The sequence below is a fragment of the Budorcas taxicolor genome, chromosome 10 (assembly GCF_023091745.1).
Source record: "Budorcas taxicolor isolate Tak-1 chromosome 10, Takin1.1, whole genome shotgun sequence".
NCBI lineage: Eukaryota > Metazoa > Chordata > Mammalia > Artiodactyla > Bovidae > Budorcas > Budorcas taxicolor.
The window spans coordinates 36,211,360-36,228,769 of NC_068919.1; the positions used below are offsets into that span (position 1 = coordinate 36,211,360).

Below are 17,410 nucleotides of genomic sequence, written 5' to 3' on the forward strand. Positions count from 1 at the left end.
GTAGAGGATCTGGTCCCAGTGTTGATTTGGGGAGGTGGGGAGAGACAAGCGATGCCTAGGTCAAGAAGAGACAGGGATTTTCTCAGCTGAGAACTTTGCTGAGTGGCATTTTCCACCCAGACGCTTTCACTGAACGCTAACATCAGAACATTCTAGAAGAGATGCCAAATCAAGTCGAATAAGGTTCTGATATCCTAGAATTTTTAAAAGTAAAAACCCATGTTCTCAAAAATGCCTAGAATATTCTCCTAGAATTCAGTATCTCACATCCACACTTGCTAGCTTTTCTCAGTGTTGTTTTCCATTAATCTGGTGGCCAATAGTTCGGTAGTCTGCTGATTCAATACTGCATCTGCCATTCTTTGCTAATTTTCAGTTTCAACTTTCTCACATATTCCCCTTTCATTTCCTGATAACGTCAGCACTTCATGGCAACACAGGGACACCACTGACCAGGTCCTTCTCTCTCTGCCACGCAGTCTAGCTGCACCACTACCCTCTCTCTTGCTCTCATACTCATGATCTTTCTTCATGTCTATTTTTGGTCTTCCTGGCTCAAGCTTCTTTGGGCCACGGAAACACAACCCTCACTCTCTTTCTCTCCCTCTGGTATGTATGCTGCTGGTTGGAGCCCCCCAGGTAGAAACTGCTGCAGAAATCCTTTAGTGCTCCTTCCTCAGGAAGACTGATGGCTTCCGGACCACAGCTCAGTTTTTAAGCTGGATGACCTTCTGATGGGTTTTAAACTTCGAATTGGATGTGGACATTTTTCTTTCCGATGACAGAATCACTGGAACTTCCCCTTTGCAGTTGCTTCCTTTCCTTAAAGGTAGCTGAATCTTGCTGTCTTTAAAAACCTTTTCTTTCCAAATTTGCCTGCCATGCCGACTGTCATTAGCGCCTCTGTGGCCCCACGGACAGGGGCTGAGCCCAGGTCCCCAGGGCCCATCGCTCAGGCAGCCCAGGGCAAGGGCACCGAGGCAGGGGGTGGAAACCCAAGTGGCATCTACTCAGCCATCATCAGCCGCAATTTTCCCATTATTGGGGTGAAAGAGAAGACATTCGAGCACCTCCACAGGAAATGTCTGGAAAAGAAGGTTCTTTTTGTGGATCCTGAGTTCCCACCGGATGAGACCTCCCTGTTTTACAGCCAGAAGTTCCCCATCCAGTTCATCTGGAAGAGACCTCCGGTGAGTAGCTGACTGCTCGCTGCTTGGGTTTTTTTCCTCAGGGAAAACCTCCTACTCAGCACTTCTCCACAGCAGAGCTCATGGGGGCACAGGGCACTGGGTGGAGGATCCTGGAGCAGCTCCATGGGGCTCTGTCCTCAGGGGAGGAGGGCTCATTCTCACTCCTTGCTCTCTTTCTGAAAAAAATCTTGTTTTTTTACAAAAGCAATTGGAACTCAATTTAATTCACCCTATAAAAAGGAAATATTCCTTTCCCAGAACAAATTCCAAACTGGAATAGCCAAACAACTTCCAAAATTCTGACCTGGAGAGGAGTCCAGATCTACTCTCTGTTGGGTGTCCTGCATCTTATTAGGATTGTTTTCACTCTCTCACTGGAGGGCGAAAATTGTGATGTTCATTTTAGTTTGCCAGTGGCCATGTGGTTCTGAAATACAGAGTCCTGAAAAGAGGAGAGTGGCAGCGAAGACCACTTTTTCAAGCACAAAATGTTAGGATTAGAAGAAGCCCCAGCCGTCATTTGTCCTCATCTCCTGAATGAGGAAATAAAGACACACCACAGCAAAGCCTATTCAGGACACGCATGACAGCCTGGATGAAAACCCTTTCTCTCTTAATGGCTCTTCCAGCCTTTGGCTTCCATGTACAGTGATCTACCGGAAGGCAAGTCACGTTTTCCAGGCCTCCTTCTCTGATCCCACCTCTGACATGACCCTTTCTTTAATTCAATAAATATTTTTGAACGTCTTCTAAGCCAGAAACCAGGCAAGCAACTGAGGAGTCAGCGTAAATAAGAAAAACAAAAATTCCTGCCCACCTTCAGCCAAGAGTCCTGAGGGCAAGACATGCTTTGAATAAGATGGATAAATTGCAGGAGACAACGCTCGGGGTGCTATGGGATCAGAAGGCAAGGAGAGTTAACCTCGGCCAGAGAGAGAGAGCCCCTCCTGAGGAACCCATGTTATCTGAGTGCTGTTTTTTAGCTTCATGGGGTTAAACTGGATAAGCCTCGCTGTAGTGTGTCTTTATTTCCTCATTCAGGAGGTGAGGACAAATGACGGCTGGGGCTTCCCCTTCTAATCCTAACACTTTGTGCTTGAAAAAGTGGTCTTCGCTGCCACTCTCCTCTTTCCAGGGCTCTGTATTTCAGAACCACATGGCCACTGGCAAAGTAAAAAGAAGCACTGGGGCCTGGTGCTATTCATGAGCCATGTGTTTGTTTTTAACCTGAGATGAAATAGCCAGCAACCCTGTCTTCACGCTGTGTGTTCCACAAGGGCCCCACCCCCCACCTGCCGGTTCTGTGGTCAGGGCCATGACTGTCCTGAGGGCCCTCGGTTTAGAAGAGAGGATTGGAAAGAACTTCATTCCCCAACCCAGTCACTGCCTTGCTGCCAGGGCACTGGGACACATCACATCCCTGCCGAAATACCTTCAACCACAACGCTCTCCCTACCCCCGCCCTCAGGCCTTGAGATCAAACTCCCTACCTGGGGGATTGCCTCTCCTCCAGCCAGCCCGGCCTCCCTGTCCATCTCTCCTTCACCCTCTCCCCTGGACCTTGTCACACACAGCTGCTCTGTTGTCCCAAGTCTTATATCTCTCAGCCTTTGCTCCTGCTGTCTGCCTGCCATGCCCTTGTTTTTATCTGCTTTGTTCTGCCTTACCCTCGCTGTGAAACCCTGCTCAGGTATCACTTCCTTCCAGCTTTCTCATGGCCATTCCCATCAGCTGAGAGGGGGGGAGCATTCTCATTCCTCTTGGGAGCCCCTCACTCAGCAAAGTACCTAGCCCGCAGGAGGCACTCAGCTGCTGGTGGTAAATGAAAGCCCACATCGCAGAGTATTGACCTCTGAGAGGGGACAGTCCTGTGCTCCAACCTGATAGTTCCTGAAAGCCTCTTCTAACAGTTCTGCAGAGACAAAAACCCAAAGAACTTACAAATACTGCTTTTAGTGAAATTGTGGGTGGATTTTAGCCTTAAAACTTAGACCTACACATTAATAAACATGCTTTAAATGGGTCTGTTATGCTCTAGGCCCTAGATGGGTCCTGAAACAAACTGCCATTGTCAGTGTGAAAGGAAGGCCATGAGAAGCCTTGTCCTAAATTGTGTTCCCACCACCCCCCCCCCCCCCAAGTCCGGAACTTTGTACTGTCTCTAAAGGTCCAGATAGCAAAGCCCAATCTCTGTTAAAATGGCCCTATTTCCTCTGAGGTTAAGTTTTGGGGAACACTGCCTCTTGGGTTCATTGGTATAAGCTAGAATACAGAATTAGAGATGGTCAGCCTTGGATTATCTTGGAGATGTGGTCCAGCTCCTTCACCTACAGGTGATGTGATTAAGATCCAGAAAGGGCATGTGACTTATCTACAGTCACACAGCAGTGAGTCTGAGACTGAACTACTGCGCTGACTAGAACTTTCTGAAATGTAAAGCACTTCTTGGAGGCATAAGTTTTCATAAGATGTAGTGACCTTTGTCAGGCTCAGACAGTCTGAAAAGGGGACTATATCCTATGAGAGGCCTTTCCTGCTTTTACTATCAAAAGCGCAGTCAACACCAATCTGAATTTTTATTCACAATCAAGTATTGCTTATTACAATCAGGTGGTGATAATGATGATAAAGGGAGAATTCCTCATGACGAGCTATGATTCTAGTTAAGATAAACGGCTGGACGTCAACCTTTTCCTCTTAAAAGAAGAGAGACATAGGCCCCCGCACCCTCCTGCAATCTCTCCTCACCCTCGCACCGGGCACAACCTCACTGTCTTTCCCCCTCTAATAGAGAGCATCACACATTGAGTCTCCAAACCAATCTGATTCCTCCAAGCTTTACTTACAGCATCTATTTCTAGGATCAGAAAGCAACCAAACCTTACACCACTTCCCAATGGTTAAGCCAAATTTTCTTGATGACAAACCCCCGGACAGAGAAGATTGGCTTTAGAAAGGGCTTCTGGGGGACTGATGACTCTTGCCCAGTATCACTGGGGACAGGTGTGGGGTGACACCCATGTTCCATTCCATGCGGTGGGGGCTGCGGTCACACAACATTCCTGGCCTCTCTCCTCTCTCCTCCCCTGAGGGTGGGGCAAGTGGGGAGGGTGGGTTCGTAAAGAGAACACACCCTGTGAAGTCCAACACTTTCCTTTCTTTTTCCTCCTGGGAACAAGCTACCTGCTGTTCTTTGTGGCAAGTTTCCCAAAGGCAGGTCCCTGAGGGGAGTCCTTAGACTCCCTGAGACTCATACTGGCGAATAGTATGATCACAATTGGCCCTAAGAACTCAACACAACGACAACTATTCTAAGTGCTTCCACATGTTAACTCATTTCATCTTCACAACAACCCTGAGAGGTGAGTGCTATTATTGTCCCCAGGCATTCTGGCTATAGAAACTTAACTCTTAGCAACAAAATCTATCTAATTGTGGGCTTTAGAAGCCAAGATCAGACTTATGAACAATATATGTAGCATTTTTGACTCCCACCTGCCTCACACATTTGTCTCATTTATCCATTGGTTCAAAACTCAGGCACAGAAGTGGGGTGTCATTTACTGGGTTCTCCATAAGCCACAAAAGGAACTGGGCAGTGTCTTAGGGGTTTGGGGCCCTGGAAGCAGCGGCCCCTGTGAGCTTAGAGGTAGAATGGCAGAGTGGCTAATAGCTCAGTCCTGACCCGAGGTCAAATTCTGATCCTGATACATAACACTTGAGTAATCTTGATCACTTACTCTTCTCTTTGCCTGTCACAAATTTCCCCATCAGAAAAATGAGGAATAATCCTAATAAAAACACCCATCTCATAACATTCTTGAGAAGGTTGAGTTAATCCACACCAAAGACTTACAGCTGCCTGGAACGTGGGGGAGTGCCCATGAATTTAAAATGCTCCCAATATGACTAGATGTGCAGCCTCTAAAAAGGGCAATGTCACAAATATCTTTCCAGTTTCATTTGTGTCTAGACCAACAAGATACTAGTCACAGTACTGTATTTGAGTACTTTGTGCCTGATCTAAATGAAGCGGTCTACCTACTGTGAGGATTTATGTGTGAACCATCCCCTGTGGGCAGGCAACTGCTTGCCCTTTTGGGCAATTCCAATCACCCCCCATCAAATACAAAAGTGCGTTTGATTGTGAAATGTGAGTGCATCATGGGAGTGTGAAGGTGACCACATAATGGGGGGTTATGCTCACTCAGTGACTGGCTCGAACAACCTTGGGACTAAGGAGGCGAGCAAATGTTCCCATTTCCCCATCTGCTTTTGCCTCGTGCATTCCAGGTTATTTCTCCATACTCTCCTGCAGTCACTGTTAAAATCAGGGACAACTTAGCCCCTTTTGCTTTTGGAGGGGAGAGGCATGAGGGGCCAGCTGCAAGACCTTGTGCATCTGGTGCCCTCCTTACCCTTGGGAATGTGGGATCCCCAAGTCACTCCACAGTGACCCAGAGGCCCATGAGGGAATTCTCCCTTGGGAAGCAGCATCTCCCTTCCTGGTGCCTCTGCCCTTCCCTCCGTAGGCAAGTTGACTCACATCCTCTTGTGGTACCAGGGTTCTGTGTGGTGCAGACCCTCCAAGTCAGCTCAGCTCACTAAGGCCTCCAGCAACAGGGACTGGCAACATGTTCCTGAGCCTTCCTTGTCTCTGACCCTAGACAGAGTTTCCTTTCAGCAAATTCCATCTCATTCCAGCCCCACCCTAACCTGGATCCCAGAGAAGGAGGGGTCAACTCTATTTGGGAGCCAGGTTAGGTCAGACTTCAGGTTAAACTGCACTTGATGGATTCAGCCTCAGTGTCTCTTGGCTCTGCCAGGAGAAGTTATAGCCTATTTGGGCCTCCCATTCACAGCTGAGGTCAAAACGGCATCATTGACATACTGCTATTGCTCTTCAGTTGCTCTTCAAGTCTGACTGAGACCCCATGGACTGAAGCCCACCAGGCTCCTCTATCCATGGGATTTCCCAGGCAAGAATATTGGAGTTCATTGCCATTTCCTTTTCCAGGGCATCTCCCCAACCCAAGGATCAAATCTATGTCTCCTGCTTGGCAGGCAGATTCTTTACCATCTGAGCCACCAGGGAACCCCTCATTGATATACAGCCACGTCTAATTTATCCCTTCAGCTCTTCCCCTAGGAAATCTGTTTTCCCTTCCTCCTCTGCCCTCTAAGCTCCTAGGGCTGACAGCTGGGACTCTGCATTTTCCCTGAGCCACTTTCTGCTCAGCTTTCATTGTTTTCACTGGCTCTTGGGAGTTGGGGAAATTAACCATCTTTCCCTGAACTCCAGATCTAGTGCTCTGTAATTTGCTGGCAGTAGCTGGCCTCTAGCCATAGGCTGCCCAATTACCTTTTCCTCTCAAGTCCTGTTCCCGTGCCATCTATTCAGGGCCCGACCCTTTGCCAGTTCAGAGCTGGGTCTCAGCTTCACCCACCTGTCTCTAGTGTATGCCTTCCCTCTAAAACCTGTTATTATTATTACAGCCCCATATCCAGTTGTGCTTTGCCCTGTTATTCTAACCTGGCTCTCAGCCTTGCTCTTCTGCTTCCTTGGGTCAGCTAGTTCCCTCTGCCTAGACCTGAGGAAACCTCTTTCCCAGACAGACAGAAGTCCCTTTGTACTCTGAACAGACAACTTCGTTTCCTTATAGTTCCAAACTTGGAAATTTCTTGAATTACACTCTTTTTAAGGATAGAGTTTAGATAAGTTTCCAAGCTGTAATTTATCATGAACTGTCTTTCACCAAGTCTAGAAGGTTCTGATGCTGGTACTTTCTTGATCTTATCAGAGGGTATCCCTGGAAGGTCACAACCACCACCCAGCTGAATGCAATTGAAGGAAGTTTCTAATGTAAGATGAGTGACAATTTCAGGAATATTAAAATATGAGGGGTTAAAAAGTGCCTTTAGGATGGAGAAATAAGACAAATAAGACCCCTTTTCTCCTAAACTCAGAGTTCTGCCAACCCCTTCATACTCCTTTTTCCCAAACCATTTCTTTCTCCTGGGCTCCTATCAGCCTGAATCCAACTCCTGAAGCTGGACTTTGCTGCTGTCTATCTGACCTGGTCTCCTGCCCCTTCCCAAGTCCTCAGGCAGAACTAACTTCTCCCTGTCCCAAGCTGTTACACCAGACAAAATTTTAAAATAAAATAGGACTTCCCAGGTGGTCTAATGGGCTTCCCTGGTACTTGAGCTGGTAAAGAATCCTACTACAAATCAGGAGACCTGGGTTTGATCCCTGGGCTGGGAAGATACCCTGGAGAAGGGAAAGGCTACCCACTCTAGTATTCTGGCCTGGAGAATTCCATGAAATGTGGTCCAGTAGTTAGGGATCCATGCTTCCAATGCAGGGGGCACGGGTTCAATCCCTGGTTGGGGAACTAAAATGCCACATGCTGCATGGCACAGTCAAAAACTAAACTAAATCATTACATTCTTCAGGTTAGGTCTTGTTACCACCACAAAATTATCTTTGATATTTTATACATGTTTATCCAAATGTGCTTTTATATGTGAATCCTCAGCATGGTCAAATCTTCAGCTTCTCTCTTCAAGAGGAAAATGCCCAAGGAAAATGTAGGAAGATTCTTGTAATCATAGGAAGGGGGCTGGAAATGGTTGTTTTCTGGGGGAGAAAAAAGAAAAAAAAATGCTGATTTAGTTACAAGAGAAAGGAGAGCTAGAACAGAAACCAAGGTGGGGTGTGAGAGGCAACAAGGTAGGAGGCTTCACCTGCCAGGGTCAGCCCCCGCTTGACCTGAACCTCAAAGATCCCTTTATTGATAAGCTTGTGAAATGCTGGAGGCAAGTATGTGACTTTTCTCGGTAAAGGACGGAAGTTAGTGTTTAGATTTTCACAAGCTGGATTGGGCTAGCACACCCACAAATCAGAATGTGGAAAGCACAGGAATGGGGAAAGGAGAGAAGCATAAAGAAGCAAGTCAGGCAAGGAGGGCCTGACCTCTCAGAGGCTGTGAAAGGGGGTTCAAGATCTCCAAGGAACCATGAAGCCTCAGCTCACACCTGGGAAGCATTCTACTTTTTTAAAAAAGCTGACACTTCTTCACCATTTTCATCCAAACTTCAGATTTAAATAATCATGATAGAACTTTTAGAAGTGTACTGTATACCCCCAGAGCACCAGGAATATATAGTATATATTATACAGGAGTATAAAAACTGCTATAAAAAACTCATCATAAATCATAGAATTGAAAATGTTTGGAAACTACTGCTTTCCACCACTCCAGGTAGAGGGGCTCCTTTCCTGACGTTAAGGTTTTGAAGGCAAAACGAAGTCCCCATCTCCTTTCCTGCATTAACCTTTCACAGTCTGAAAGTTCATCCTTATTTCTAGCCAGAACTTTTCCGGCCACAATTTTAGCACATTATATATGCCTCTGACCCAGCAGACAGTGAAACAGAGTCATCTGATTTCCTCTATATTGTGATTCTCCCTATTTGTGAATAATGCCATCCTTCCTTTAGTTGCTTCAGATCAAATAGCCATAAAATTCCTCTGACTCTAAAGGAATGTGGTTTTTCCCTCCCTGGAGATGTCAATGCTGTGATCCATGATTAGTTGACCCTTAGAACTTCTTTGACTTTTGGCTGAGATCGCAGACGGTAAAGCGTCTGTCTACAATGTGGGAGACGCGGGTTTGATCCCTGGGTTGGGAAGATTCCTTGGAGAAGGAAACGGCAATCCACTCCAGTACTATTGCCTGGAAAATCCCATGGACAGAGGAGCCTGATAGGCTATAGTCCATAGGGTCGCAAAGAGCTGGACACGACTGAGAGACTTCATGTTCACGTTAAAACTTCTTTATTTGTGAATTCGCCTACTCACTGAAATTTATTTGTAACCCCTGAGTCAATATCCATAGGGCTCCTTCAGTCATTTGCTGACATGTGTAGGGCAGTGAAAAATTTGTCTCCCTCCATACACGTTCCTAGCTGAAGCCAGACAAGGTGGCCCTCTGCCTGCTAGCTTCAGCTCTCAGGCTGTAAACAAGAGTCCTTCTCATAGTCTGTTTGGTGTTACATTTTGTCACATTTCTGTACTTTTTATTGATGATTTCTCTTTTAAAATGCCCCCCAACGTGCTGTGCTGAAGTACTATTTAGTGTTCTAAAGTGCAAGAAGGCTGTGATGTGCCTTAAGGAGAAAATACGTGTATTAGATAAGCTTCATTCAGGCATGAGCTATGGTGCTGTCAGTTCAATGTTAATGAATTAATAACACATATTAAATAAGGTGTCTTTAAACAGAAATACACATAAAATAAGGTTGTATATTGATGGCTTGATGAAAATCTTGTGATCAGAGCCTCCCGGGAATCTCATACTGTATTTCCACCAGGTGTGATGGCTCAATATTCACTAACTGAACATTCACAGTGAATTTATAGAACGTAACTACCATGAATAATAATGAGAATCAACTCTCTTCCTATGTTCTCCCTGTTCCTGAGGATCACAGCTTGAAATAATACCCTATGAACAGTGTGATCAATAGGAAACACTGCAACACATTTTAATCCATTGCAGTCATTACTCTTTTTGATGTTAAAATTGTCCCATCTTCAGACAGTGTTGCCTGTTATCTCTTGACATGACACCATTCATCTTCAACTGCTTCCTTGTTTTCTGGCCACAACAAAAATTCCCAGGCTCGTCTTGTACATTTCTTGCTCTAGAACCTGGAATGAATCATTTCTTAAAGGAGCCTGGTTCCTTTTAGTCTAAACTGGAGTTGAAGAAAAGGAGTGAAATGTAGAACACAGCTGAGCATTGACTTCCTAGGACCCAGGGCTTGACCTTTACATCAGCACCCTGGATTTGGAAGCTTTCTGACAACCTGTGGGGACACTGGGCGTTTCTTGCTCTAATGACTGCTGCCACTGCCCATCACTGCTAAAATTAACACTCTACCCTTTGTGACTTCCCTGCCGGGAGGGTCACATGACCTGAGTTACTCAATTCTGAAAGGAAGAAATCCTAGTTTGGCACAAAATAAATTTACTCCATTCCAGTGTGAGAAGAGAAGGAAGATGCAGAGTCATAGGGACACTGAGGCTGTGTGTAGTGAGCACTCTGTCCCTGGGTCTAGGACCCAGTCACTGTGCAGCTGCTGCTCTCAGGATTAGCATCTTTCCAGTGAACCTGGCTGGGAGGAGGTCTTGTAATCTGTTTTAGTGTCATCACCCGTCAGACAGTTTAGACGCTGCATCACTGGACTAGCCACAAAGAGGAAGAATTGGGGACATGCTGCAGAGCGGTTAAGTCAGACGGATTTCAAAGCAAACAGACCGGGTCTGAACCCTGACTCTGCCCCTAGAAAGTTACACAAAGTTTCCAAGCTTTTAGTTTCTTTTCTATAATGCAGATAGTGATACTCTAATCAAATGGCTGTTCTGAGCCAGTATGCATAACGTCCAAGTAGGTGCTCAAGGTAAGCCAGCAATTACTATCGGAATAGGCAGCAAAGGGAGTGCACATGCTTTCAAGTCAAAGAAACTGCATTCATATCCCAGCTCCACCTCTTACCAGTGTGACCTCAGGCAAGTAAGTTACTAACCTTTCCCAGGGCTTGATTTCCTCACCTGTGAAAAGAAAATCACAGTTCCTGCTTTCTTAGAGTTGTGGTAAGGATTAAATGAGATACTGTATATGACCTGCTTAGCATAATGAACCAAGAAGTACTGATGATGGTAATTGAAAGTCAAAATGAGGTACCCAATTGAGAGTCAGCCCTCTCTCTAAGCAGAAAATCAGTCATCACAGTGCCATCCTGGAGTGCAGATGGGGGCCATGAGTTTCAGTGAAAGTGACAATCCTATAAATAACTTTTAGGACTGCTTTCCATCATATCCCATAAGACAGCAGCTTTCCCCAGAAGTCATAATGCCAACAGGACTCTAGACATCATAGGAGGAATAAGCTGAAATAACTCAGCAGTATTATGCTGCAAATGGGAGGGACAGAGACAGAAATAGCCAAGAAATGTATGAGAAGATACCTTTTGTTGATATGAACAAGGAAGAGAATTGTTCATAACTCATGTAGTTCTTGAGCATTTGTTATCTTTATTGTTTTTGTTTAGTTGCTCAGTCATGCCCAATTTGGGGGGACAACATGGACTGCAGCACACCAGGTTTCCCTGTCCAGCACCAATTCCTGGAGCTTGCTCAAACTCATGTCCATTGAGTCGGTGATGCCATCCAACCATCTCATCCTCTGTCGTCCCCTTCTCCTCCTGCCTTCAATCTTACCCAGCATCAGGGTCTTTTCTAAGGAGTCAGTTCTTCACATCAGGTAACCCAGGTATTGGAGCTTCAACTTCAGCATCAGTCCTTCCAATGACTATTCAGGGCTGATTTCCTTTAGGATTGACTGGTTTGACCTCCTTGCCGTCCAAGGGACTCTCAAGAGTCTTCTCCAACACTACATTTCAGAAGCATCAGTTCTTTGGTGCTCAGCTTTCTTTATGGTCCAAGTCTCACATCCACACATGACTACTAGAAAAACCATAGCTTTGAATAGACAAACCTTTGTTAGCAAAGTAGTGACTGCTTTTTAATATGCTGTCTAGGTTGGTCATAGCTTTTCTTCCAAGGAGCAAGCATCTTTTAATTTGAGGTTGCATCCACTATGGACACCTTTGTCTGTAGTGATGCTTCTAAGGCCCACGTGACTTCGCATTCCAGGATGTCTGGCTCTAGGTGAGTGATCACACCATCGTGGTTATCTGGGTCATGAGGATCTTTTTTGTACAGTTCTTCTGTGTATTCTTGCCACCTGTTCTTAATATCTTCTGCTTCTGTTAGGTCCCTGCCATTTCTGTCCTTTATTGTGCCTATCTTTGCATGAAATGTTCCCTTGGTATCTCTAATTTTCTTGAAGAGATCTCTAGTGTTTCCTATCCTATCGTTTCCCTCTATTTCTTTGTATTGTTTACTGAAGAAGGCTTTTTTTCTCTCTCCCTGCTATTCTTTGAAACTTTGCATTCAGATGGGTATATCTCTCCTGTTCTCTTTTGCCTTTCACTTCTCTTTTCTTCTCAGCTATTTGTTCTCTCTTCTCAGAAGACCATTTTGCCTTTTGCATTTCTTTTCCTGTGGGATGGTTTTGATCACCACCTTCTGTACAATGTTAGGAACCTGCGTTCATAGTTCTTCAGGCACTCTGTCTATCAGAGCTAATCCTATGCGTCTATTTGTCACTTCCACTGTATAATCCTAAGGGATTTGATTTATATCATACCTGAATGGTCTAGTTGTTTTCCCTACTTTCTTCAATTCAAATCTGAATTTTGAAGTTACCTAAATGGACAATATTTACCCAATTATACTAAAGTAAATACTGATTTTTAATTTCTCTAAAATTTATTATGTTATTTTGGGAAGACAATGCGCAGAGCATAATGTGAGAAACTTAAACTTCATTCCCCCAAGTAGGAACTCTATTGATACTTTCTAAAGATAGTAAATAAAAAGTAATAGTAGAAGCATATTATTTAAAAACATAGAGGTAAATACCAGAAACAGTAGTTAAAAGAATTAAAACTGGCTGCCTCTGAGGTGAGGGATTTGCGGGGCAAGAGACTGCTCTTCCTCTAGATAACTTTTGTTTGATTTTTTAAAAACTTTATTCATTTGCACATATACCCCAATGTTCATCGCAGCACTGTTTATAATAGCCAGGACATGGAAGCAACCTAGATGTCCATCAGCAGATGAATGGATAAGAAAGCTGTGGTACATATACACAATGGAGTATTACTCAGCCATTAAAAAGAATACATTTGAATCAGTTCTAATGAGGTGGATGAAACTGGAGCCGATTATACAGAGTGAAGTAAGCCAGAAAGAAAAACACCAATACAGTATACTGATGCATATGTATGGAATTTAGAAAGATGGTAACGATAACCCTGTATGCGAGACAGCAAAAGAGACACAGATGTATATAGAACAGTCTTTTGGACTCTGAGGGAGAGGGAGAGGGTGGGATGATTTGGGAGAATGGCACTGAAACATGTATAATATCATATAAGAAATGAATCGCCAGTCTAGGTTTGATGCAGGATACAGGATGCTTGGGGGTGCACTGGGATGACCCAGAGGGATGGTACAGGGAGGGAGGTGGGAGAGGGGTTCAGGATTGAGAACACGTGTACACTCGTGGTGGATTCATGTTGATGTATGGCAAAATCAATACAATATTGTGAAGTAATTAGCCTCCAATTAAAATAAATAAATTTAAATTTAAAAAACTTTATTCATGTATAAAACAAATAAAAATAAAATTATTTCTTAAAAAAATACTGACCTCAAAAAGTATTTTGAGGAAATTCCCAGGCAGTTCAGGGTTAGGTCTTCAGGCTTCCACACTGCAGGAGGCACAGTTTTGATCCGTGGTCAGGGAATTAAGATTCCCACATGCTGCTGAGCATGGGCAAAAGTAAAAAGTAATAACAATAAACTTAAAAAATAATAAATTTTAAAAATTATTTTGAGCTATTATAGTATCCTGTAAAACTAGTGCCATAGTTTCAAACATTAGTGAACATAGAATCTCCCTGACCCCTTCCAAGAGGATCTGAATCCTTAGGTCTGGGGTAAGCCCTGGGAATCTGCATTTTTAACTGGCATCCCAGGTGATTCTGATGTAGGTAGTCCAAAGACCACACACTGAGAAACACGTAGACGAAGATGATGAGCCTGCACAAATGGACAGGGAGATGCATCCTCCTGATGGGCGGGCTGCCAGAACGGAGTTTCTACCCGGGCCAGCTCCTTGTACTCACACTCGAACTGCCCATTTGAGCATGATGAAATTTGGAAAAAGCTGAGATTTCTTGTGAATATAATTCTGATACACATTAATCCTCCTTCCGGGTTCACCACATTCTCTGCCTCAAAGGTCTTGAACTCAGAACAGTGTGTGTCGGTTCACAGCCACTGGAACCCACTTTCACAGCGACTTTCATTCGAGGTCAAGCTACTTACCCTCTAGGTTCCTCTCATAGATTAGAGTCCTGAAATGGTCAGTCAAGGTCTTTGGGGGGATGGGGCAGGGACATCAGGAGAATGAAGGCTTCATTAACCTCAGACAATGGCCCGGAGCAGATTCCTCCTATGCATTCAGCAGCCTGTATAGGATTAGTGTATACAGCATGTTTCGAAGGCCCCATGCTATATCCCATTGGCCGCCAGTGTTAAAGGCCTGAATGCCTTTTGCTGAGGCAGAGTAAGCCTCTCTGTAACTATATTTTCTCTTTTTAAAGAAAGAATCCCAGCAAGGCTGATGGAGATGGCCTGAAGGTCTGTAGGCCTTGTGGCCTGTCCTGGGGCTGTCCCTGGCTCTCTTGCTCCCCTTGCCGGCTCCCTGTCTGACTGGCATGGTGTTGCCCCTTGACCGTGGGCTCAGGGGCCTCCAGCCAAAGCTGCTGACTCTGACCACGGCCTTTCTCTGGGCTGTGTTCATTTGCATTGCGCTGCTGAGGGTGGAGGAGCTATATAGGCTCTGGCCCATTCACGGGAGGATTAGGCCTGGACGGAGGGCGCAGCAGGAAAGAGGCCACACCAAAGGCCCAGCTCCACTCCCTGAGCGGTCACCATGCCCTACCTGCTGCCAGGATTCTTCTGTGACCGTGTGATCCGTGAGAGGGACAGGAGAAACGGAGAGGGCACTGCCGCACAGCCCATCAAGTATGAGGGGCAGGATTTTGTTGTTCTCAGACAACGGTGCCTGGCTCAGAAGTGCCTCTTTGAAGACCGTGTGTTCCCAGCAGGCATCCAATCCCTGGGCTCCCATGAGCTGAGCCAGAAAACCAAGATGAAGGCCATCGTGTGGAAAAGGCCAAAGGTAGGGATAGGAGGGACAGGGTAGCTGTCCTGGTAAGGACAGCTCCTGGGGACAGGAGATCAAGTGGTTCAGAGCCTGAGACCAAAGATCCTGGATCTGACCAAGTGGCTTATTAACATACTCCTGCTCCTAAATACTTTCCTGCTTCCTCCTGAAACTGGAGCTGTTCTTTTCTGTTCCTGAACTAAAGACTATTTAATACTTTATAAATGCCTGAGACTGTAAATATTTTTGAGAGAGCTAATGCACTGACTTAACATCATAGTAAAACAGTAAGGAATCATTGTCACATCTCTTCTTGAGAGCAGGTGTTCTGGGGTGGGAAAGTGGAGTGGTGAACAGAATTAGGGCTCACAGTTACAGAAGCAGTTCCATGGAAGGTGGTGAAAAGTTATGGAATAGGAGGCTGCAGGAGGCTGGAGACTTGTCTTCTTAACTGTTTACCTAAGGCTGGTTCATTAGTGATATGTCACTTCTGTTTAAATAAAAAGGTCCATGCTGACCTGCCACACTCCTTACTGGGAAAAGCAGTTTGCTCTGCTGCTGCTGCTACTAAGTTGCTTCAGTCGTGTCCAACTCTGTGCAACCCCATAGACGGCAGCCCACCAGGCTCCACTGTCCCTGGGATTCTCCAGGCAAGAACACTGGAGTAGGTTGCCATTTCCTTCTCCAATGCAGGAAAGTGAAAAGTGAAAGTGAAGTCGCTCAGTCGTGTCCGACTGTTCACTACCCCATGGACTGCAGCCTGCCAGGCTCCTCTGTCCATGGGATTTTCCAGGCAAGAGTACTGGGGTGGGGCGCCACTGCCTTCTCTGCAGTTTGCTCAAGGATGCCTTACAGCCCAGCGATTGAAGAGCCTGTTTGTTTCAATTGTATTCAGCTACTCTATGCTTCTCAAACTGTGGTCTTTGGACTACCTGTGTCAGAATCACCTGGGATGCCAGTTTAAAATGCAGAGTCCTAGGGCTCATCCCAGACGTATCTGTATTTCTGTATTTAACTGACTGTATTCATAATAAGTGAAACATGAGTTCATGGTGACTCATACCAAAATATTTCTCCTTGTGTGTGTATGACTTTTATATACTAACTTTCTATCCTTCAACTGTGCTATATTTCCTTATTAGTTCCAGAAATGTGTTTTTCTTTTTGTTATTTGTTCAGGATTTTCTCCATAGACCATTACATCATCTGTGAATGAGGAGTTTATTTCTTCCTTTCCAATCTTTATAAATTTCCTTCTCTTGTTTTATTGTATTAGCTAGGATTTTCAATATGATGTTGAGTAAGAGTGGTAAGAGGACTATGGCTGATTCATATTTGGCAGAAAACAAAATTCTGTAAAGCGACTATCCTTGAATCAAAAAAATAAATTTTTAAAAAAAGAAAAAAAAAAGAGTGGTAAGAGGAGAGTCTTGTCCCTAATCTGAAGGAGAAAGCATCTTATTTCTCAACATTAAATATGATGATAATTGTAGGTCTCTAAAAAAAAAGTACATTTTATTTACCAACTTGAGGACATTGCCCTCTGTTCCTGAGTTTTTATCATGAATGGGTATTGAATTTTGTCAAATGGTTTTTGTGTATCAATTGATATGATCATTGATTTTTCTTCTTAGCCTGTTGTGATGATTGATTTTCAAATGTTGAAAATCTTGCATACCTGGAATAAATCCCACTTGTCTGTAGTGTATAATTTCATTTATAATTTGTCAGTTTTGAGTTACTAATTTGTTTAGGATTTGGTTTTATTTTCATAAGAGATATTGATTGGTCTGTAGTTTTACTTTGCAATGTCATTTTCTGATTTGAGTATTAGGGTAATATTGGCTTCATAGAACGATTTACGAAGTGCTCTCTCTGCTTCTATTTTTCTGGGGGGCATTGTAGAGAATTGGTATCATTTCTTCCTTGAATGTTTGATAGAATTCACCAAGAAAATTATCTGGATCTGGTGCTTTCTTTTTTGGAGGGTTATAAATCATTGAACAAAACTTTTTAACAGGTATAGCCATATTCAGATAATCTATTTGTCCTTGTGCATGTTTTGGTAGTTTGTGTCTTCCATGAAATTAGTATGTTTTATCTAAGTTACCAGTTCCTGTGGTCATAGAGTTATCTGTAATATTCCTTTATTATCCTTTTAATGTCCATGGGATCAGTAGTAGTGATCTGTTCATTTTTGATGTTGGTAATTTGTGTCTTCCCTTTTTTTCCCTTGGTTAGCATGGCTAGAGGTTTATTAATATTATTGACCTTTTCAAGAACCAGTTTTTGGCTTTATTGATTCTTTCTATTGTTTTGCTATTTTCAGTTTCATTGATTCTGCTCTTA

General features: G+C 44.2%; 1 protein-coding gene across 4 annotated transcripts in view; it reads left to right on the forward strand.

The window, feature by feature from the left end:
- Nucleotides 1–577: 577 nt before the first annotated feature.
- CAPN3 (calpain 3) overlaps nt 578–17,410 on the forward strand; it is a 56,031-nt gene continuing 39,198 nt past the window's right edge. For 2 of the 4 annotated variants that reach the window (XM_052646409.1, XM_052646410.1), the window contains exon 1: nt 578–1,190. In XM_052646409.1, the coding sequence (XP_052502369.1) occupies nt 882–1,190 (309 nt within the window). In that variant the 5' untranslated portion in view covers nt 578–881. The remainder of the gene's footprint in view (nt 1,191–17,410) is intronic. The other 2 variants (XM_052646411.1, XM_052646412.1) reach the window with 1 other exon arrangement.